Raw genomic sequence first — 23,512 nt, 5'->3', positions numbered from 1 at the left:
CTGATAAAGGGGCAGGCGCTGTGGAGGTCTCTGTTAAGGGGACAGGGAACTGTGGAAGTCAGTGTTAAGGGGTGGGGTGCTGTAGAGGTCATTGTTAAGGGGGCGGGGTGTTGTGAAGGTCACATTTTAAGGGAACATAGCTTTGTAGAGGTCACTGTTAAGGGGACGGGTTATTATGGAAATCACTGTTAACGAGATGGGGTACTGTGGAGGTCACTAATAAAGGAGCAGCCGCTGTGGAGGTCACTGTTAAAGGGGCGGGGTACTGTAGATGTCACTGTTCTAGTGGATACTGTCTATCTTTTAACAAGACACAAATATTAAATGAAATAGATTAAATATACTCGTGCAAAGCCGGGTCCTGCTAGTTTGATATAAAAAGAATAAAAAATGCACCAAAAGAGCGAAGGAGCCATAACATCTTTGAAATGAAGATACATTCATAACAAAAGAGATTTTTTTACAAGTGAAAATCATACACATTTGAGAAAAGCAAATTTATACAAGCTGAATTTCAAGGGTTAATTTACAATGTCGGGTGAATATTTTCCTCTCAGAGGAAGTAGGAGTATTGCATTTGTAAAAGCAATCTTTCATAAAATTGAAATACTAGAAACTGGAGTTACATCTTGCAACTAAAATTTGATTTAAAGAAGTAAATAAAATTTAGTAACTACTAGGTTTTTCTCCTTCCACAGTACTATTGAACTACACATTGTGGTACGGAGAGAACATCAAGAAGGAAGGCACTGTTGACAAACCGGCTACTTGCAAAACCAATATTGTTTTGCATTCAAAATAAAATCTATTACTGTCATGCTTTGAGGAAATGTGTAGACTGTGGAATGTCTTCATTGCTGCTGCAACCAGCTCCAGTCCATGCTCTAAACAGATGAACAAATAAATACTATATTAGTAAAATAACGTATCATAAAATATCATATCATATCCTACTCTCAAAGAATAATTTGGTATACTACTAAATTATTTGTGGCCTCTTTTTGTATCATTTTTTTCCTTACAATTTAAGGAGAAAAAAAAATTGATTACATAAGTGGAACTTAAAGGGTTTGTGTAATCTCAGCCATTAGTGGCATATCGCTAGGATATGCCACCAATGTCAGATACTTACAGGTCCCAAATCTGGGACCTGCTACTCTCTCCAGAATGGACCCCTGAAAGTAAAGGAAAGTGTACAAAGTAAGCACGGCACACTCTCCATTCACTTCTATGGTCCTGACAGAAATGGCTGAGCTAACGGCTCGGCTTATTTCCGAAGTCCCATAGAAGTGAATTGAGAGCGCACTGCGCATTCTCAGCTAACTCTACATTCACCTCTATGGGACTGTCAAAAACAACAGAGTCAAAGCTAGGCTATTTTCAAAACTCCCACAGAAGCAAATAGATTGTGGCCTCTGCTGCACTCTCCGTCGCTATCAGGGGCCCATTCTGGAGATAGGAACAGGTCCCGAAGGTGAGACCCGCACCTATATGACATTGGGGGCATATCGCTAGGAGACTCGCCTGTGTCTGAGATAAGACACCCCCTTTAAATATATAACTGGGAATAGTTCCCATATACCTGAAAGCTTTGAGAACAACCAGCATTGCTGCAAATGGATATAAGACAACCTCTGGGAACGCCCCGATGGAATATTAATAATGTTATCAAATGAATGCATCCCTTTTCCCAAACTATATTAACCACCTCAGCCCCCAGTGCTTAAACACCCTGAAAGACCAGGCCACTTTTTACACTTCTGACCTACACTACTTTCACCATTTATTGCTCGGTCATGCAACTTACCACCCAAATGAATTTTACCTCCTTTTCTTCTCACTAATAGAGCTTTCATTTGGTGGTATTTCATTGCTGCTGACATTTTTACTTTTTTTGTTATTAATCGAAATTTAACGATTTCTTTGCAAAAAAAAGACATTTTTCACTTTCAGTTGTAAAATTTTGCAAAAAAAAACGACATCCATATAGAAATTTTGCTATAAATTTATAGTTCTACATGTCTTTGATAAAAAAAAAAATGGTTTGGGTAAAAGTTATAGCGTTTACAAACTATGGTACAAAAATGTGAATTTCCGCTTTTTGAAGCAGCTCTGACTTTCTGAGCACCTGTCATGTTTCCTGAGGTTCTACAATGCCCAGACAGTACAAACACCCCACAAATGACCCCATTTCTGAAAGTACACACCCTAAGGTATTCGCTGATGGGCATAGTGAGTTCATAGAACTTTTTATTTTTTGTCACAAGTTAGCGGAAAATGATGATTTTTTTTTTTTTTCTTACAAAGTCTCATATTCCACTAACTTGTGACAAAAAATAAAAAGTTCTATGAACTCACTATGCCCATCAGCGAATACCTTGGGGTCTCTTCTTTCCAAAATGGGGTCACTTGTGGGGTAGTTATACTGCCCTGGCATTCTAGGGGCCCAAATGTGTGGTAAGGAGTTTGAAATCAAATTCTGTAAAAAATAACCTGTGAAATCCGAAAGGTGCTCTTTGGAATATGGGCCCCTTTGCCCACCTAGGCTGCAAAAAAGTGTCACACATCTGGTATCTCCGTACTCAGGAGAAGGTGGGGAATGTGTTTTGGGGTGTCATTTTATATATAACCATGCTGGGTGAGAGAAATATCTTGGCAAAAGACAACTTTTCCCATTTTTTTATACAAAGTTGTCATTTGACCAAGATATTTATCTCACCCAGCATGGGTATATGTAAAAAGACACCCCAAAACACATTCCTCAACTTCTCCTGAGTACGGGGATACCAGATGTGTGACACTTTTTTGCAGCCTAGGTGGGCAAAGGGGCCCATATTCCAAAGAGCACCTTTCGGATTTCACTCCTCATTTTTTCCTGAATTTGATTTCAAACTCCTTACCACACATTTGGGCCCCTAGAATACCAGGGCAGTATAACTACCCCACAAGTGACCCCATTTTGGAAAGAAGACACCCCAAGGTATTCCGTGAGGGGCATGGCGAGTTCCTAGAATTTTTTATTTTTTGTCACAAGTTAGTGGAAAATGATGATTTTTTTTTTTTTTTTTTTTCATACAAAGTCTCATATTCCACAAACTTGTGAACAAAAAATAAAAACTTCCATGAACTCACTATGCCCATCAGCGAATACCTTGGGGTCTCTTCTTTCCAAAATGGGGTCACTTGTGGGGTAGTTATACTGCCCTGGCATTCTAGGGGCCCAAATGTGTGGTAAGTAGGTAAATGACCTGTGAAATCCGAAAGGTGCTCTTTGGAATGTGGGCCCCTTTGCCACCTAGGCTGCAAAAAAGTGTCACACATCTGGTATCTCTGTATTCAGGAGAAGTTGAGGAATGTGTTTTGGGGTGTCTTTTTACATATACCCATGCTGGGTGAGATAAATATCTTGGTCAAATGCCAACTTTGTATAAAAAAATGGGAAAAGTTGTCTTTTGCCAAGATATTTCTCTCACCCAGCATGGGTATATGTAAAATGACACCCCAAAACACATTCCCCAACTTCTCCCGATTACGGAGATACCAGATGTGTGACACTTTTTTGCAGCCGAGGTGGGCAAAGGGGCCCATATTCAAAAGAGCACCTTTCGGATTTCACAGGTCATTTTTTACAGAATTTGATTTCAAACTCCTTACCACACATTTGGGCCCCTAGAATGCCAGGGCAGTATAACTACCCCACAAGTGACCCCATTTTGGAAAGAAGAGACCCCAAGGTATTCGCTGATGGGCATAGTGAGTTCATGGAAGTTTTTATTTTTTGTCACAAGTTAGTGGAATATGAGACTTTGTATGAAAAAAAAAAAAAAAAAAAAAAAAAAAAAGCATTTTCCACTAACTTGTGACAAAAAATAAAAAATTCTAGGAACTCGCCATGCCCCTCACGGAATACCTTGGGGTGTCTTCTTTCCAAAATGGGGTCACTTGTGGGGTAGTTATACTGCCCTGGCATTTTCCAGGGGCCCTAATGTGTGGTAAGTAGGTAAATGACCTGTGAAATCCTAAAGGTGCTCTTTGGAATATGGGCCCCTTTGCCCACCTAGGCTGCAAAAAAGTGTCACACATGTGGTATCGCCGTATTCAGGAGAAGTTGGGGAATGTGTTTTGGGGTGTCATTTTACATATACCCATGCTGGGTGAGAGAAATATCTTGGCAAAAGACAACTTTTCCCATTTTTTTATACAAAGTTGGCATTTGACCAAGATATTTCTCTCACCCAGCATGGGTATATGTAAAATGACACCCCCAAAACACATTCCCCAACTTCTCCTGAGTACGGCGATACCAGATGTGTGACACTTTTTTGCAGCCTAGATGCGCAAAGGGGCCCAAATTCCTTTTAGGAGGGCATTTTTAGACATTTGGATACCAGACTTCTTCTCACGCTTTGGGGCCCCTAGAATGCCAGGGCAGTATAAATACCCCACATGTGACCCCATTTTGGAAAGAAGACACCCCAAGGTATTCAATGAGGGCATGGCGAGTTCATAGAAATTTTTTTTTTTGGCACAAGTTAGCGGAAATTGATATTTTTAATTTTTTTCTCACAAAGTCTCCCGTTCCGCTAACTTGGGACAAAAAATTTCAATCTTTCATGGACTCAATATGCCCCTCACGGAATACCTGGGGGTGTCTTCTTCCGAAATGGGGTCACATGTGGGGTATTTATACTGCCCTGGCATTCTAGGGGCCCTAAAGCGTGAGAAGAAGTCTGGAATATAAATGTCTAAAAAATTTTACGCATTTGGATTCCGTGAGGGGTATGGTGAGTTCATGTGAGATTTTATTTTTTGACACAAGTTAGTGGAATATGAGACTTTGCAAGAAAAAAATAAATAAATTCCGCTAACTTGGGCCAAAAAAATATCTGAATGGAGCCTTACAGAGGGTGATCAATGACAGGGGGGGTGATCAATGACAGGGGGGGTGATCAATGACAGGGGGGGTGATCAATGACAGGGGGTGATCAGGGAGTCTATATGGGGTGATAACCACAGTCATTGATCACGCCCGTGTAAGGCTTCATTCAGACGTCCGGATGCGTTTTGCGGATCCGATCCATCTATCAGTGCATCCGTAAAAATCATGCGGACATCTGAATGGAGCTTTACAGGGGGGTAATCAATGACAGGGGGTAATCAATGACAGGGGGGTGATCAGGGAGTCTATATGGGGTGATCACCACAGTCATTGATCATGCCCCTGTAAGGCTTCATTCAGACGTCCGGATGCGTTTTGCGGATTCGATCCATCTATCAGTGCATCCGTAAAAATCATGCGGACATCTGAATGGAGCTTTACAGGGGGGTAATCAATGACAGGGGGGTGATCACCACAGTCATTGATCATGCCCCTGTAAGGCTTCATTCAGACGACCGGATGCGTTTTGCGGATCCGATCCATGTATCAGTGCATCCGTAAAAATCATGCGGACATCTGAATGGAGCTTTACAGGGGGGTGATCAGGGAGTCTATATGGGGTGATCACCACAGTCATTGATCATTGCCCCTGTAAGGCTTCATTCAGACGTCCGGATGCGTTTTGCGGATCCGATCCATCTATCAGTGCATCCGTAAAAATCATGCGGACATCTGAATGGAGCTTTACAGGGGGGTAATCAAGACAGGGGGGTAATCAATGACAGGGGGGTGATCAGGGAGTCTATATGGGGTGATCACCACAGTCATTGATCATGCCCCTGTAAGGCTTCATTCAGACGTCGGATGCGTTTTGCGGATCCGATCCATCTATCAGTGCATCCGTAAAAATCATGCGGACATCTGAATGGAGCTTTACAGGGGGTAATCAATGACAGGGGGGTGATCACCACAGTCATTGATCATGCCCCTGTAAGGCTTCATTCAGACGACCGGATGCGTTTTGCGGATCCGATCCATGTATCAGTGCATCCGTAAAAATCTGCGGACATCTGAATGGAGCTTTACAGGGGGGTAATCAATGACAGGGGGGTAATCAATGACAGGGGGTGATCAGGGAGTCTATATGGGGTGATCACCACAGTCATTGATCACGCCCCTGTAAGGCTTCATTCAGACGTCCGGATGCGTTTTGCGGATCCGATCCATCTATCAGTGGATCCGTAAAAATCATGCGGACGTCTGAATGGAGCTTTACAGGGGGGTAATCAATGACAGGGGGGTGATCACCACAGTCATTGATCATGCCCCTGTAAGGCTTCATTCAGACGACCGGATGCGTTTTGCGGATCCGATCCATGTATCAGTGCATCCGTAAAAATCATGCGGACATCTGAATGGAGCTTTACAGGGGGGTAATCAATGACAGGGGGGTGATCAGGGAGTCTATATGGGGGTGATCACCACAGTCATTGATCACGCCCCTGTAAGGCTTCATTCAGACGTCCGGATGCGTTTTGCGGATCCGATCCATCTATCAGTGGATCCGTAAAAATCATGCGGACGTCTGAATGGAGCTTTACAGGGGGTTGATCAATGACAGGGGGGTAATCAATGACAGGGGGGTGATCAGGGAGTCTATATGGGGTGATCAGGGGTGATCAGGGGCTAATAAGGGTTAATAAGTGACGGGGGGGGGGGGGGTGTAGGGTAGTGTAGTGGTGCTTGGTGCTACTTTACTGAGCTACCTGTGTCCTCTGGTGGTCGATCCAAACAAAGGGGACCACCAGAGGACCAGGTAGCAGGTATATTAGACGCTGTTATCAAAACAGCGTCTAATATACCTGTTAGGGGTTAAAAAAAACACATCTCCAGCCTGCCAGCGAACGATCGCCGCTGGCAGGCTGGAGATCAACTCTCTTACCTTCCGTTCCTGTGAGCGCGCGCGCCTGTGTGCGCGCGTTCACAGGAAGTCTCGCGTCTCGCGAGATGACGCGTATATGCGTGACTGTGCGCAGCGCTGCCACCTCCGGAACGCGATCCTGCGTTAGGCGGTCCGGAGGTGGTTAAAGGGGTATTCCCATATTAAATATTTATTGCATATCTACAGGATGTTTTGTATCTTTTTCTGTGATATTTGATAAATTTATGTTCTTGAAGGAGTGGCACCTTCTAGTGTGAATGTGCTCCTATTATCTGGGGAGTATTTTTGTGTACTTTTGCCCCGCCTAGCCCATAGGTGACCTTAAGTGGTACATATAGCTGTGCATGCTACTCCTCTCATTGGTTGCTTGATGCACACAGAGGTAACTAGGAGCAGCACACTATATGTGCAGGGTCAGCTCTCCTGAATATAGATGCCCAAGGGCATAGATAGGTTTAGAGGGGCGCTTGCCTGGCTGAGACCACCTTGGCGAGGGTAGGTGGGCACAGATGTGTTTTGATCAAAAATATATTGGCTAAGAGTCTCAGATTTTATCATACCAGAATGAGAGCTTAGTCCATATATAATGTCTGCATCTATTGTGCTAGTACATTATTTTACGTGATTTTTTTCCATATTTACATACAGGATGTGACTAATTGCACATTCACACGACTGTGGCGCAGCCGTGCCCATGTGCTTCCGGGTCTGTGCCTCCACACCGCAAAAGATAGAATATGAAGTCAACAGGTCTGCACCGTGATGCAGAGTTCACATGGCCGATGCCTGTGTTTTGGGGACCGGCGTTTTTGGTCCCTAACATGGGCACAGCGGCACCACGGTCATTCCTTTTAGAGCCAGGACTTTTCCTTTCACATAGAAATATGACAGATTGTTTATTTGCGGTACAAATTATATTTTTAATGGTACCATTTTAATTCACCATATGTTGTATTGGAGAATGGGGAACAAGATTCTTAATGAATTTAAGACGGATGGGCGATAAAGCTGGCACTTGCTGCGTATAGAGCGGTTCAGTTCATGAGCACACTCCATACATACTCTACGCACTAACGATTTACAGATATTTTGTGGTATAATGATTAAAGAGGTTGTCTCATTTCAGACAATGGGACCATATCTCATATGCCCAATGGAAATAGCTGAGCCATTGCTCGGCGGCCCCATAGAAATGAATGGAGGGCTCCGTTCTCGATGTATCCTAGCGATATGCCCCCATTGTATGAGATAAGACATCCCCTTTAAGTGTATGATAGATGAGAGTTTCTTGAGAACGCAGGTCCTGATGGCCCTAGAGAACGCAGCATCCAGATGATTTCTGGATGCCACATCCAGGTGATGATGGGTGGGATTATGGAAACAACCCAGTTAGCTTGGCTGTTTCCATAACTCCGGTTATCTCTACATTTATTTGCTGCCCAAATGTGCAGCCACTGATGGGCTTCAGAGGTGAACTCCATTTTAGGCCATCCCCATATAGCCGTACATTTCCCCAAACTTTTAGTGCAGAGAATGTTACCCATTTCAGAGATTATCTAATGTCCTCTATTAGGCCACAGACAATATATGGAATTTAACTGTCTCCAACCAATGCCACAGCCATGGCCAATACTTCAGCTGTGACCCAGAAAAGCAGCATTCAGGTAGGTAAAACTTTTTGGGCACAAGAGTGTGGTTTTGTTTACCAGGAGTTACACTGAAACTAGACGTAACTTTTTACAACACAATTTCTAGTAAGCAACTGTAAATCTTTATGCCAGTAGAAACAATGTAAACCCAGTATTGCACTTCCTAAGTTGCAAAAAAAATAAAAAATTATTATAATATATATATATATATATATATATATATATATATATATATATATATACAGTGCCTTGCAAACGTATTCACCCCCTTGACTTTTTTCGGATTTTGTACAGTCTTAAGTTCAATGTTTTGTTAATCTGAATTTTATGTGATGGATCAGAACTCAATAGTCTAAGTTGGTGAAGTGAAATGAGAAAAATATATAAATAAAACTATTGTTTAGAAATAGAAAACAGAAAATTGGCATGTGCGTATGTATTCACCCCCTTTGTTAGGAAGCCCATAAAAAGCTCTGGTGCAACTAATTACCTTCAGAAGTCACATAATTAGTGAAATTATGTCCACCTGTGTGCAATCTAAGTGTCACATGATCTGTCATTACATATACACACCTTTTTTGAAAGGCCCCAGAGGTTGCAACACCTAAGCAAGATGCATAACTAACCAAACACTGCCATGAAGACCAAGGAACTCTCCAAACAAGTAAGGGACAATGTTGTTGAGATGTACAAGTCAGGGTTAGGTTATAAAAAAAAAAATCCAAATCTTTGATGATGCCCAGGAGCACCATCAAATCTATCATAACCAAATGGAAAGAACATGGCTCTACAGCAAACCTGCCAAGAGACGGCCGCCCACCAAAACTCACGGACCGGGCAAGGAGGGCATTAATCAGATAGGCAGCACAGAGACCCTAAGGTAACCCTGGAGGAGCTGCAGAGTTCCACAGCAGAGACTGGAGTATCTGTACATAGGACGACAATAAGCCGTACGCTCCATAGAGTTGGGCTTTATGGCAGAGTGGCCAGAAGAAAGCCATTACTTTCAGCAAAAAACAAAAAGGCACATTGTGAGTTTGTGAAAAGGCATGTGGGAGACTCCCAAAATGTATGGAGGAAGGTGCTCTGGTCTGAGGAGACTAAAATTGAACTTTTTGGCCAAAGAAAACGTGATGTCTGGCGCAAACCCAACACATCACATCACCCAAAGAACACCATCCCCACAGTGAAACATGGTGGTGGCAGCATCATGCTGTGGGGATGTTTTTTAGCAGCCAGGACTGGGAAACTGGTCAGAGTTGAGGGAAAGATGGAAGGTGCTAAATACAGGGATATTCTTAAGCAAAACCTGTACCACTCTGTTCGTTATTTGCGGCTAGGACGGAGGTTCACCTTAAAGCAGGACAATGACCCCAAACACACTGCTAAAGCAGCACTTGAGTGGTTTAAAGGATAACTGTCACATTTAGACCCTAATTTCAATTTTCATATATGTAGTTACTAATAACAGGATATTCCAGAATCAGTTACTATTAGACTGACTTACCCCATATTTAATAAGATTCAGCCCTTAGCAACCAGTCTGCATAAAACTGCAATTTCACTATTCAGTAAGATGGCCGCCACTGCCTCACCCTGAGGCTAATCCGCCTGCCCTCACTAGCCAGTAACAATAGCCCCCCAAAAGTGTCAGTAACCAGAGCCCTCTCCCCTAAAGGTTTAATCTCCTGCAGCACAAAGGGGTTCTCTTACCACCTGTTACTTTCATTTATACACTGAGCAGATGGCAAATCTCCCTTCCATGTTGTGCGCTGCTTCAACTCTGCATTCTCCAGCTCTGCTGAGTGAGGGAGCGTCTGCCAAGTGCAGGGACAGGGAGAAGTGCACACAGCCCAGGCACTGTTATCCGCTGCTGGGGAGGACCTGGCTTTAATCATTTACTTACAGTCCCTGGCTGTCAGTAATATGACCTTGCATGCTGCGTGCTCAGTCTATCAACAGATAGACGGACCATGCCTAGCAACCCTATTTTAAGCACAGGTAAAAGTAGGCAGTACAGGGAACAAAAATGTGGAATTAAGGGGTAATTGAACACACAGTGAAAAGTTGAAATAGGGCCACAAAGGTGATATTAATCACCACAATCCAATACTCCCAAAAAAAAAATAAAAAAAATACCAGAGTTATCCTTTAAGGGGAAACGTGTAAATGTGTTGGAATTGCCTAGTCAAAGCCCAAATCTCAATCCAATCGAAAATCTGTGGTCAGACTTAAAGATTGCTGTTCAAAGCGCACACCATCCAACTTGAAGGAGCTGGAGCAGTTTTGCGAGGAGGAATGGGCAAAAATCCCAGGTGAGGCTACTTTCACACTAGCGTTCGGAGCGGATCCGTCTGATGTTTCATCAGACGGATCCGCTCCGATAATGCAGACGTTCGCATCCGTTCAGAACAGATGCGTCTGCATTAAAACTTAGAAAATTTTCTAAGTGTGAAAGTTGTCTGAGCGGATCCGTTCAGACTTTACATTGAAAGTCAATGGGGAACGGATCCGCTTGAAGATTGAGCCATATTGTGTCATCTTCAAGCGGATCCGTCCCCATTGACTTACATTGTAAGTCTGGACGGATCCGCTCGCCTCCGCACGGCCAGGCGGACACCCGAACGCTGCAAGCAGCGTTCAGGTGTCCGCTCACTGAGCGGAGCGGAGGCTGAACGCTGGCAGGCGGATGCATTCTCAGTGGATCCACCTCCACTGAGAATGCATTGGGGCCAGACGGATGCGTTCGGGGCCGCTCGTGAGCCCCTTCAAACGGTGCGCACGAGCGGACACCCGAACGCTAGTGTGAAAGTAGCCTGAGATGTGGCAAGCTCATAGAGACTTATTCAAAGCGACTTGGAGCTGTAATTGCCGCATAAGGTGGCTCTACAAAGTATTTACTCTAGGGGGGTGAATAGTCATGCACATTGACTTTTTCTGTTATTTTGTCCTATTTGTGGTTTGCTTCACAATAAATAATAAAAAAATAAAAAAAACATCTTCAAAAGTTGTGGGCATGTTCTGTAAATTAAATGATGCAAATCGTCAAACAATCCATGTTAATTCCAGGTTGTGAGGCCCCAAAACACGAAAAAAAGTCAAGGGGGGGGGGGGGGAGAATACTTTTACAAGGCAATATATATATATATATATATATATATATATATATATATATATATATATATATATACGCACACACACACTTACAATTAAGCTTCTTTCTTGTTCCATTGTGCTTTCCATGATCAAAGTGCTGAGCTGCTTCTGATAAAACAGGTTTTCATCTATGGCGCGTTTAAAGGTCTCTCTGAAAGTTTTATTTAACAGTTATTGTACATGTTTAAATTCACAACTAATACATATTTGCAATTATCGAATGCAAGAATAGAAAGTCTGCAAAGAAGTTAAGACTACATATACTGTACAAACATTGTATGCGATATATAATGCACCATACTTGTTCTTGTCTTTTGAGATCAGCATAGATGAAAGTGCCTGTGGGGAATTTGGGTCTGACCAGCCTGACGTACGAGGAGTACTGGATGTTTCTAAACTGGAAGGTCCCAGAGAGCGCGCAGAGCTCTGTGTCTAAAAAGAAAGACAATTGTGTGATTTTTATACCAAACAGAATACGCAAATGGGATATGTGCAATATTAATGTTTGTGACAATTTATATGGAACATCCCGACATCCTTATCTCCAGTTAGTGTAGGTTAATAAAACACATTACCTATAATGGGGTCTGATGGTGATCCGGCTGAAACCTGGCAAATGGTTTGTGGGTGGATGATTCACAGCATTCCATGACGGAACCGACTGCCTCTCTCCACATTGACATATCTATAAACTACCGTATTTTTCCCCCTACAAGATGCTCCCCCCCCCCCCCCCCCCCCCCCCCCCCCCCCCCCCCCCCCCCCCCCCCCCCCCCCCCCCCCCCCCCCAAAAAATAGCACTGCGCCTTATGGGGCGGAATTTACACTGATACACCGCCGCACTGCTGTTTTGTAATGGCAGCGGGGCCCGGTGCAGTTACTGTATTCTATTACACCGGGCCCCGCTCACTGTAGTAATCATATAGGCCAGGGATGGCCAACCTGAGGCTCTCCAGCTGTTGCAAAACTACAACTCCCAGCATGCCCACACTGCCTACAGCCATCAGCCTACAGAAAGGCATGGAGGGAGTTGTAGTTTTACAACAGCTGGAGAGCCATAGGTTGGCCATCTCTGATATAGGCAATGTTAAACTGTAGAATTACTCTCCAATCCAGCCTGTAGTACTTACTACAATCTTCCATAGCAGGCAGGAGGCGGCAGCGTAACTCACTACATCACGCGCCTGCTCCTCCCACTTTATGAATGAAGCAGGCGGCGCATGACGTAGTGAGTTACGCTGACAGCGCTGGGCCTCCTGCCTGCTACGGAAGTTAGTAGTAGGTACTACAGGCTGGATTGGAGAGTAATTCTACAGTTTAACATTGCCTATATGATTACTACAGTGAGCGGGGCCCGGTGTAATAGAATACAGTGACTGCACTGGGCCCCGCTGCCATTACAAAACAAGATGCCGACCCCCACCCCCTGTATTGGGGGTCATTCACTACACAGGGACACTGTTATGGGGGGATGGGATCTGTGGATGACACATAGCATAAGATGCTGTGTCATCCCCAGATGCCCCCATAACAGTGCGTCATCCCCAGATGCCCCCATAACAGTGCGTCATCCACAGATGCCCCCATAACAGTGCGTCATCCACAGATGCCCCCATAACAGTGCGTCATCCACAGATGCCCCCATAACAGTGCGTCATCCACAGATGCCCCATAACAGTGCGTCATCCACAGATGCCCCATAACAGTGCGTCATCCACAGATGCCCCATAACAGTGCGTCATCCACAGATGCCCCATAACAGTGCGTCATCCACAGATGCCCCATAACAGTGCGTCATCCACAGATGCCCCATAACAGTGCGTCATCCACAGACCACCATTAGTTCAAAACCCACTAAAAGCACACCTTTTGGTTCAAAATATTTTTTTCTTATTTACCTCCTAAAAAACCTAGGTGCGTCTTATGGGCCGGTGTGTCTTATAGGGCGAAACATACGGTATATTACTATACATACACACACTGCTCACAAAAAGTTAGGGATATTTGGCTTTCAGGGAAAATTTATGGAAAATATAATATCACTGTAGAGTGAACTTTTTACATCATTAAATTAGGGCATTTAAATAGAAGCATGCAATGGTGATTTCCTCATCTCAAAACTATTATTGAAACAAAAGCCAACAACAGTGGTGGTTATACCCCCACAGAAAAATATAAATGTTGCAATAAGTCATGTGGCCTTGAGCATCAATTACAGCTTGACAACGATGCCTCATGCTGTTCACAAGTAGACTTATTGTCTGCTGAGGCATGGCATCCCACTCTTCTTGAAGGATGGCCCTCAGGCCATTGAGGTTCTGGGGTACAGAGTTACGAACCTCTACACGGCGACTCAGCTTATCCCATAGGTTTTCAATGGGATTCAGGTCTGGAGAAAGTGCAGGCCACTCCATTTGAGGTACCCCAGTCTCCAGCAGCCGTTCCCTAATGATTCGACCTCAAGGAGCTGGATTAATGATGTTATTCAAGTAGTATGGGCTTGTCACTGTACCATTTACAAAGTGTAGGGCAATTCTGTATTGACTAGACACACCTGTCCACACAGTAACACCACCACCAAAGGCTCATTTGGTAACAGCTGGCTGATGCATAGCACTCTGCTTAACATTTCAAACATCGTTGTCGGCCTTCATTTCAGCTCAGCTTGAATCAACTTTCATCAGTGAACAGCATTTAGGGCCACTGGTCCCTTGTCCTGCTCCCTGGCCCATGAAACATGAGGACGCCTATGCCTGGTGGTGTGGTCAGGTACCCTTGAAGGTAGTCTAGCACGCAGATGTAAACGCTTTCGAATGGTCTGATGTGACACTTGAGTGCCTCTTCCCTCCCTTAAATGTGCCTGGAGTTGTGTGGCATTCATCATCGGGTTCTGAAGAGCATTGTACACAATGAAGCAGTCATAAGTGTTCGATGTGGCCAAATGTCCCCTTCTATGCCTTTCTGCGACTCTTCCAGTCTCTCTGTTGCAACCTGATGACACTCTGACACACTAAGCTCAGTGGCCACTTCAAGCTGGATGTTCTCAGACGGAAGCGTTGCAACGGCAAGGCACTGTTGATAAATTTTTAGGTGTTGTCTTGGTCTCATGATATCAAAATGTTAAAAGCATGATGAGGAGGACTGTTTAAATACGAATTCAAATTGAACCAGGAAATTTATTGTGCGATTCATGGATCAAAACACCTGTTGTGAATTTTGCCCCCTTATTAATAATATACCATAATTACATTATAGAAACAATAAAACCCATAAGGGACAGGTTATGCAGGAGAGAATATGGAAACAATGTGTGTCCCCAAGAGGAAGCGACGGCGAAACGTACATTGGGGTGGTGTGTCTCCTGATCGCTGGTTGGTATCCCCACAGTTGTGTCCATGTATGTGTATGCTATTAGGCTGCTCAAGAGTAATAGTGTGTTGGGAACTTGTGAGCATTCCCGACTGGGGGTGCAGGCAATTGTCTCTATTACACAGCTAGGCAATGTGCCCTCTGAGTTTGAGTGTTACTGATGGATGTTGGGTGGGTGTAGGATTCGGGCAGGGTTTGTTACTTAACCATGATGGTTATAATTTGATGTTATTGCCTTTGTGTCCTTACCAGTTCAATGTAATCTGGACACACACATTGTTTCCATATTCTCTCCTGCATAATCTGTCCCTTATGGGTTTTATTGTTTTTATAATGTAATTATGGTATATAATAAAATATGATATTTTGAATAGGTGTGCTTTCAAATTGGTGTTTGTTGTTGCATTATCACACATAATTGGCCACCATTTGTTTAATGTTGGAGTTGATCCTTATTAGTAAACAGCAAGTTGTGCAAAAAGTGCTGAAATATTGAAGAGCTGGACATGTGCACTCAAAAGAAATTCCCATTGTAGGTACGTTCCCACTCAGAGACGGAATTAAAATAAATAAATCAGGAAATCACATTGTATGATTTTTAAAGAATTTATTTGTCTTTCACTGCTGAACATAAGTATTTGAACACCTGAGAAACAGCAAGAATTCTGGCTCTCAAAGACCTGTTACTGTGCCTTTAAAAAGTCCACCTCTACTCCACTCATTAATCTAACTTAGTAGCACCTGTCTAAGCTCTTTAAAGATACCTGTCCACCCCACAGTCAGACGCCAACTACTACCATGGGCAACACCAAAGAGCTGTCAAAAGACACCAGAGACAAAATGTGGACCTCACAAGGCTGGAAAGGGCTACGGGGCAATTGCCAAGAAGTTGGGTAAAAATAGATCAACTGTTGGAGCAATTGTTAGAAAATGGAATAAGCTAAAGATGACTGTCAGTCTCCCTCGGACTGGGTCTCCATGCAAGATCTCACCTCGAGGGGTATCACTGATGATAAGAAAGGTGAGGAATCGGCCCAGAACTACAAGGGAGGAGCTGGTCAATGACATGAAGAGAGCTGGGACCACAGTTTCAAAGGTCACTGTCAGTAGAACACTATGCCGTCATGGTTTCAAATCATGCATTGCACGGAAGGTTCCCCTGCTCAAGTCATCACATGTCCAGGCCCATCTGAAGTCTGCCAACGACCATCTGGATGATCCAGAGGAGGCATGGGAGAAAGTCATGTGGTCAGATGAGACCAAAGTAGAACTTTTTGGTCTAAACTTCACTCGTCGTGTTTGGAGGAAAAAGAAGGATGAGTTGCATCCCAAGAACACCATCCCTACTGTGAAGCATGGGGATGGTAACATCATGCTTTGGGGGTGGTTTTCTGCGAAGGGGACAGGACGACTGCTCTGTATTAAGGAGAGGATGAATGGGGCCATTTATTGTGAGATTTTGAGCAACAACCTCCTTCCCTCAGTCAGAGCATTGAAGATGGGTCGTGGCTGGGTCTTCCAACATGACAACGACCCGAAGCACACAGCCAGGATAATCAAGGAGTGGCTCCGTAAGAAGCATATCAAGGTTCTGGAGTGGCCTAGCCAATCTCCAGAACTAAATCCACTAAAACATCTTTGGACGGAGCTGAAACTCTGTGTTGCTCAGCAACAGCCCCGAAACCTGACAGATCTAAAGGAGATCTGTGTGGAGGAGTGGGCCAAAATCCCTGTTGCAGTGTGTGCAAACCTGGTTAAGAACTACAGGAAACGTTTGTCCTCTGTAATTGCAAACAAAGGCTTCTGTACCAAATATTAACACTGATTTTCTCAGGTATTCAAATACTTATGTTCAGCAGTGCAAGACAAATACATTCTTTAAAAATCATACAATGTTATTTCCTCCAAAAAAATTTTTTTCATTCCGTCTGAGTGGGAATGCACCTACAATGTGAATTTCAGACCCCTCCATGATTTCCAAGTGGGAGAACTGGCAAAATAGCAGGATGTTCAAATACTTCTGTGCCTCACTGTATATACACATACACACAAACGTAGAGAGAGGCAGTGATGGCAGCAGTAGTCAGTGTGGAGCTTGTCTCCACAATTAAGTAAAAACAGAAGTCAGTAATTAAAGGGTTTCTGTCACCCCACAAAACTCATTATTTTTTTTTTGGATAGTTAGATTCCTTATAGGGCGATATAGGAGAATATAATAGTCTTACTTACTTTCATGCGGCCGATTCTTTATAAAACGAAGTTTTATAATATGTAAATGAGGGCTCTACCAGCAAGTAGGGCGTCTACTTGCTGGTAGCCGCAGCAGCAATCCGCCCCCTCGCCGTGTTGATTGACAGGGCCAGCCGGGATCTCCTCCTCCGGCCGGCCCTGTCAGTAATTCAAAAATCGCGCGCCTCTGGTCATTCGGCGCAGGCGCTCTGAGATGAGGAGGCTCGTCTCCTCAGTGCGCCTGCGCCGATGACATCACCGAAAGAGAAGACGTCATCGGCGCAGGCGCACTGAGGGAGTGCTGAGGAGACGAGCCTCCTCATCTCAGAGCGCCTGCGCCGAATGACCAGAGTCGCGCGATTTTTGAATTACTGACAGGGCCGGCCGGAGGAGGAGATCCCGGCTGGCCCTGTCAATCAACACGGCGAGGGGGCGGATTGCTGCTGCGGCTACCAGCAAGTAGACGCCCTACTTGCTGGTAGAGCCCTCATTTACATATTATAAAACTTCGTTTTATAAAGAATCGGCCGCATGAAAGTAAGTAAGACTCTTATATTCTCCTATATCGCCCTATAAGGAATCTAACTATCCAAAAAAAAAAAATGAGTTTTGTGGGGTGACAGAAACCCTTTAAGGTATATTCCAAAAAAACGTCAGTATCACTGCCCCTATACATAAAAAAAAAAGTTACGCTTTAAAAGGTTGAACGTTGACTTCTAGGATAGCAACCTTACATCTGATTTGCATACCCTCTTCCCAGAGAAGCATAGCCTGGCCTATAAAACTTCTCACTCCGATCCAAAAGGAGATATAATATCCCGCTAATTGTGGGGATCTAGTTAATCCAACATTTTTAAAGTATTCTTTCTGTACATAAGATATAAATGCTTGTGGCTGTAAAATCCCTTTAATGGGGTTTTCTAGGATTTTAATACTGAAGATCTATCCTCAGGCTAGGCCATCAATATCTGTTTGGCCAGAGTCTGACACCTTGCACCCCTGCCATTCAGCTGTTTCTTCTCATTCATTTTTAAAAAGTTTGCAGGGTGCCAAAAACAGTTCAAGACTGGGCGCATTTTATATTTTTTTTTTTTTTTTAAGTACATGCTTCAAATTTTTTTTCCCATTCGGTTATGTAAATAATTTTGCGTCTTTTTTCAGTGATACACAGGGCTTTATTTTTATGTCAATTTTAATTTTGTTTCTTCTTTTTAATTTTTTATAACCAGGAAAATGTAATGTTGTCTTTTTTGTTAATTGCGCAAACTAAAATATATATATTTTTTATTATGTTCACTTTTCATAATGGTCATTTTGAAATATGGAATGTATGGGATATGGTTGCTGGGGGAGGCTAAAAGCTGCAGTGCAGCATGTGGTGGCAATTATTTATTTTCTTTGTCAATTTTTTTTTACTTTGTCCCCCCATAAGGACACAAACATTTATTTATTAATTGCTGTTTCTCCTTTAACTGGAGTTGACATAGTAGCCCCAGTTATAAGGGGGATTCCAGCCCACATAATGGTTGTACAGGGCTGTAGACCCAGCAGCTCGCACAAACTGCCAGCACCCTGTGGATCACAGAACCACTGTGACCATAGGAGCAATACGGAATTCAGCGATGATGAAAAACTGTCCCTGCCTTCTCTATGGGGAGCCTTGCTGTAACGGATAGCCGCCTCCCTGCTCTGAGATCTCTGCAAGAAAATTTGGGCTGACCACCCAGACACATGGAGTCAGCCGGTAGTAGGCAAGCGGATAAGGTAATGTATTTTACTGTTTAATGACAATAGTTTTCTTAACTACTCCTGACATGTCTCTATTAATAAATAATTGTATTCCAGGTGAAATAGCAATTCTGTAGCATCTATTATGACACTATGTTGTGCCATTCCTCTATAATCCCTACTAAAAGTATATGAATGAATTTTGAAATTCCAGTTAGGATTGTTTCCCTACACAGTTTGCCAGTGGCAGCAATGACTGATCAGTTTAAAATTGTGCAGGAACGCAACCCCAACTGGTAACACCCAGTTGACAATTGATAAAATTCTAGTGGGAATAACAGAGGGCCCAGAACTAAATAGAGTTATAAGAATGGATGCTCGATAATTATTTCATGTGGAATACTATTGTCAGTAGTACTGACAGGGCATCTTTAAGCATAAACAATGAATCAAGGCCTTTGTTAATGGGGTCAGATTTAAAATTTTCTTATGGCAAAATGGTATGGGACTCGTAAAATAATAATAAAAAACAAATAAACTTGAATTCACCTTCATGAGCCCCCTTCAAATCCAGCGCCGCTATATGTGCTTCTCCTCCGGTCTGCAGCCATGATATGTTGTTATTGATGCAGTAGTGTTGTTCCATATACCACTGCAGCCAATCACTAGTCTGTTGTATGGCTAGAGACCATTGAGGCCAGAGATTGGCTGCAGCGGTATAGGGAATGTTACTGTTACAGCCACAACAATATGCTACATCAGCAGTCTGGAGGAGAGCGGGAAATGGCGGCACTGGATTGTAGGGGACTTATGAAGGAGAGTACAAATTTATTTATTATTATTCCCAGCCCCACAGAAATTAATCGTAACAAGATTTTAAACTGGACAATCACTTTAAGAGTTTGTTAACTGAAATATAAATGTTTCATACATCTCTGTACACAAGGAGTCTGCTGTATATGGCTCAAAATGAGCATTAGGGCGCATTCACACGACCGTAAGTGTTTTGCGGTCCGCAAAACACAGATACCGGCCATATGCGTTCCGCATTTTGCGGACCGCACCTGGCCGGCGCTATATAGAGAATGCCTATTCTTGTCCGCAACCGCGGACAAGAATAGGACATGCTCTATCTTTTTTGCGGGGCCACAGAACGGAACAACGGATGCGGACAGCACACAGTGTTCTGGCCGCATCTTTTGCGGCCCCATTGAAATGAATGGGTCTGCACCCGTTCCGGAAATTTGCGGAACGGATGCGGGTCCATTTATACGGTCGTGTATATGCTCCCTTAAAGTCCATGTCAGTGTGATTAGCTTTTAAATGGAATAGAAAGGATAAGAAAATAAAACAAAACCTCTAAATAAAGATGGTGACCACTTCAATAGCCTTTAAATGAGTGGATGGACTGGAAGAGTAGCAGAGTGCTTCCATTAAGTCATGAAAATACTTACACAAGCTATTTTCAGTAGGTGCCAGATCTCTCTCTGCCGTTTGGCCTGCATCTGCATCAGCGAATTGTCTGCTTCCTTTATGTTATTCACAGTCATCTCAATTTGAGGCAGTAAATCAATAATTTTCTGCTTACAGCCTAGAAGTCGACTAGAGACAATATATATGGATCAGATTAGAAGATGAAAGAGGAAAAACAACTGTATATTTATTAACTGCTGGATAACAAATGAATGGCATCAAAGAGTATATCTTATAATTATGCTTCCGTAGCAGAACACAATCTAAGCCAACTCATAAATACCTTAAATGTCCAAAAAGCTCCTTCAGAACTTTATCCTGGCCCTGAACCGTAAGTACAATTGTTTTAACCATCTCTGTACTATCACTGTAGGCATTATCTGCAAAAAAAGGAATTGATTCTTATTTCTCACTCGTAACTGGAGGTTTACACTTTAGCCTGTAACTGACATACTGTACCTGGGGCCCGTGGCTTCAATTGCTTGTATAATTCTATAGCCTTTTGTTCCCTGAGTAAGAGGAAAACAAACATCACATCTGCAGACATGGTTTAGGCACATTAGGCAATTCGGAAGTAGGTGGCCTACACCACTCCAAGGTTTTGCCACGATGTGTACTTGGTTCTTTGACTAGACTGTTTCCAATGGACCAAATAACTAAACTACGTAGTACCTGTCACATTGTACAGGGTGGGCCATTTATATGGATACACCTTAATAAAATAGGAATGGTTGGTGTTATTAACTTCCTGTTTGTGGCACATTAGTATATGTGAGGGGGGAAACTTTTCAAGATGGGTGGTGACCATGGCGGCCATTTTGAAGTCGGCCATTTTGAATCCAACTTTTGTTTTTTTTTCAATAGGAAGAGGGTCATGTGACACATCAAACTTATTGGGAATTTCACAAGAAAAACAATGGTGTGCTTGGTTTTAACGTAACTTTATTATTTCATGAGTTATTTACAAGTTTCTGACCACTTATAAAATGTATTCAATGTGCTGCCCATTGTGTTGGATTGTCAATGCAACCCTCTTCTCCCACTTTTCACACACTGATAGCAACACCGCAGGAGAAATGCTAGCACAGGCTTCCAGTATCCGTAGTTTCAGGTGCTGCACATCTCGTATCTTCACAGCATAGACAATTGCCTTCAGATGACCCCAAAGATAAAAGTCTAAGGGGGTCAGATCGGGACACCTTGGGGGCCATTCAACTGGCCCAAAACGACCAAGCCACTTTACAGGAAACTGTTCATCTAGGAATGCTCGGAACCTGACACCCATAATGTGGGGGTGCACCATCTTGCTGGAAAAACTCAGGGAACGTACCAGCTTCAGTGCATAAAGAGGGAAACACATCATCATGTAGCAATTTCGCATATCCAGTGACCCCCTTAGACTTTTATCTTTGGGGTCATCTGAAGGCAATTGTCTATGCTGTGAAGATACGAGATGTGCAGCACCTGAAACTACGGATACTGGAAGCCTGTGCTAGCATTTCTCCTGCGGTGTTGCTATCAGTGTGTGAAGAGTGGGAGAAGACGGTTGCATTGACAATCCAACACAATGGGCAGCACATTGAACACATTTTATAAGTGGTCAGAAACTTGTAAATAACTCGTGAAAGAATAAAGTTACGTTAAAACCAAGCACACCATTGTTTTTCTTGTGAAATTCCCAATAAGTCTGATGTGTCACATGACCCTCTTCCTATTGAAAAAACAAAAGTTGGATTCAAAATGGCCGACTTCAAAATAGCCGCCATGGACACCACCCATCTTGAAAAGTTTCCCCCCTCACATATACTAATGTGCCACAAACAGGAAGTTAATATCACCAACCATTCCCATTTTATTAAGGTGTATCCATATAAATGGCCCACCCTGTATTTTGCTTTAATCAAATACCCATTGCATACAGATGCATTCTAATTTCCAATCAAAATGATGCAATGTGTGCTGCCATTTTTAATATGAAAACGGGCAGGCTCATGTCTCAGGTTTAGCCTTGGTATTGTGGCAGCAATTCCGGCAGAGAACAGCTTGCCAGAATTCTCCAGATCCAGCACTGCTAAATGCAACCGAAACGCCCGCCAGCCCCATTAATTAATCAGGCAAATATGTAAAGAATCAGCCTGACGAAAACCATTGTGGTTTGTGTCTGGCCGATTCCCGTCATTCTCTGCTGGAATTGGTGGCCGGATCACAGTGTCGCAGACGTGAAAGTAACCTTACAAATTTTTTTTTTTAGAACATGGACAATTCCTGACAAAGTAGTTTTCATCAAGTGACCATCACTATACCTAACATTTTCTACATTATAAAACAATCTGAGTTTGCTGTTCCTTACCTGTAATACTGTTTTTCAACCAATTTTAACCAATCCCTATGCATTTGTCTCAACAGTTCCTAAACCAAGAGGGCATCTATCATGCCACATTAACCAAGATCCAGGCTCCTGATCTGGATACAGGTCCTTCTAAAAAAATTAGCATATTGTGAAAAAGTTCATTATTTTCTGTAATGTACTGATAAACATTAGACTTTCATATATTTTAGATCAGTACACACAACTGAAGTAGTTCAAGCCTTTTCTTGTTTTAATATTGATGATTTTGGCATACAGCTCATGAAAACCCAAAATTCCTATCTCAAAAAATTGGCATATTTCATCCAACCAATAAAAGAAAAGTGTTTTTAATACAAAAAAAGTCAACCTTCAAATAATTAAAGTTCAGTTATGCACTCAATACTTGGTCGGGAATCCTTTTGCAGAAATGACTGCTTCAATGCAGCGTGGCATGGAGGCAATCAGCCTGTGGCACTGCTGAGGTGTTATGGAGGCCCAGGATGCTTCGATAGCGGCCTTAAGCTCATCCAGAGTGTTGGGTCTTGCGTCTCTAAACTTTCTCTTCCCAATATCCCACAGATTCTCTATGGGGTTCAGGTCAGGAGAGTTGGCAGGCCAATTGAGCACAGTAATATCATGGTCAGTAAACCATTTACCAGTGGTTTTGGCACTGTGAGCAGGTGCCAGGTCGTGCTGAAAAATGAAATCTTCATCTCCATAAAGCTTTTCAGCAGATG

The 23,512-nt window shown here is 43.1% G+C and overlaps 1 protein-coding gene across 1 annotated transcript in view; it reads right to left on the bottom strand.

Moving 5' to 3' along the window:
• Positions 1-283: 283 nt before the first annotated feature.
• Positions 284-23,512, bottom strand: part of CHUK (component of inhibitor of nuclear factor kappa B kinase complex) — a 156,149-nt gene continuing 132,920 nt past the window's right edge. Inside the window, exons 16-21 of the mRNA XM_040435103.1 lie at positions 20,885-20,934; positions 20,709-20,805; positions 20,407-20,554; positions 11,928-12,058; positions 11,678-11,777; positions 284-884 (exon numbers count right to left, since the gene is read on the bottom strand). Of these exons, the coding sequence (XP_040291037.1) occupies positions 852-884; positions 11,678-11,777; positions 11,928-12,058; positions 20,407-20,554; positions 20,709-20,805; positions 20,885-20,934 (559 nt within the window). The 3' untranslated portion in view covers positions 284-851. The remainder of the gene's footprint in view (positions 885-11,677; positions 11,778-11,927; positions 12,059-20,406; positions 20,555-20,708; positions 20,806-20,884; positions 20,935-23,512) is intronic.

This window comes from Bufo bufo, chromosome 6, assembly GCF_905171765.1.
Source record: "Bufo bufo chromosome 6, aBufBuf1.1, whole genome shotgun sequence".
In the NCBI taxonomy this organism is placed as follows: Eukaryota; Metazoa; Chordata; class Amphibia; order Anura; family Bufonidae; genus Bufo; species Bufo bufo.
The sequence above is the reverse complement of the archived record's forward strand: the minus strand, read 5'-3'. Positions and strand labels throughout refer to the sequence as shown.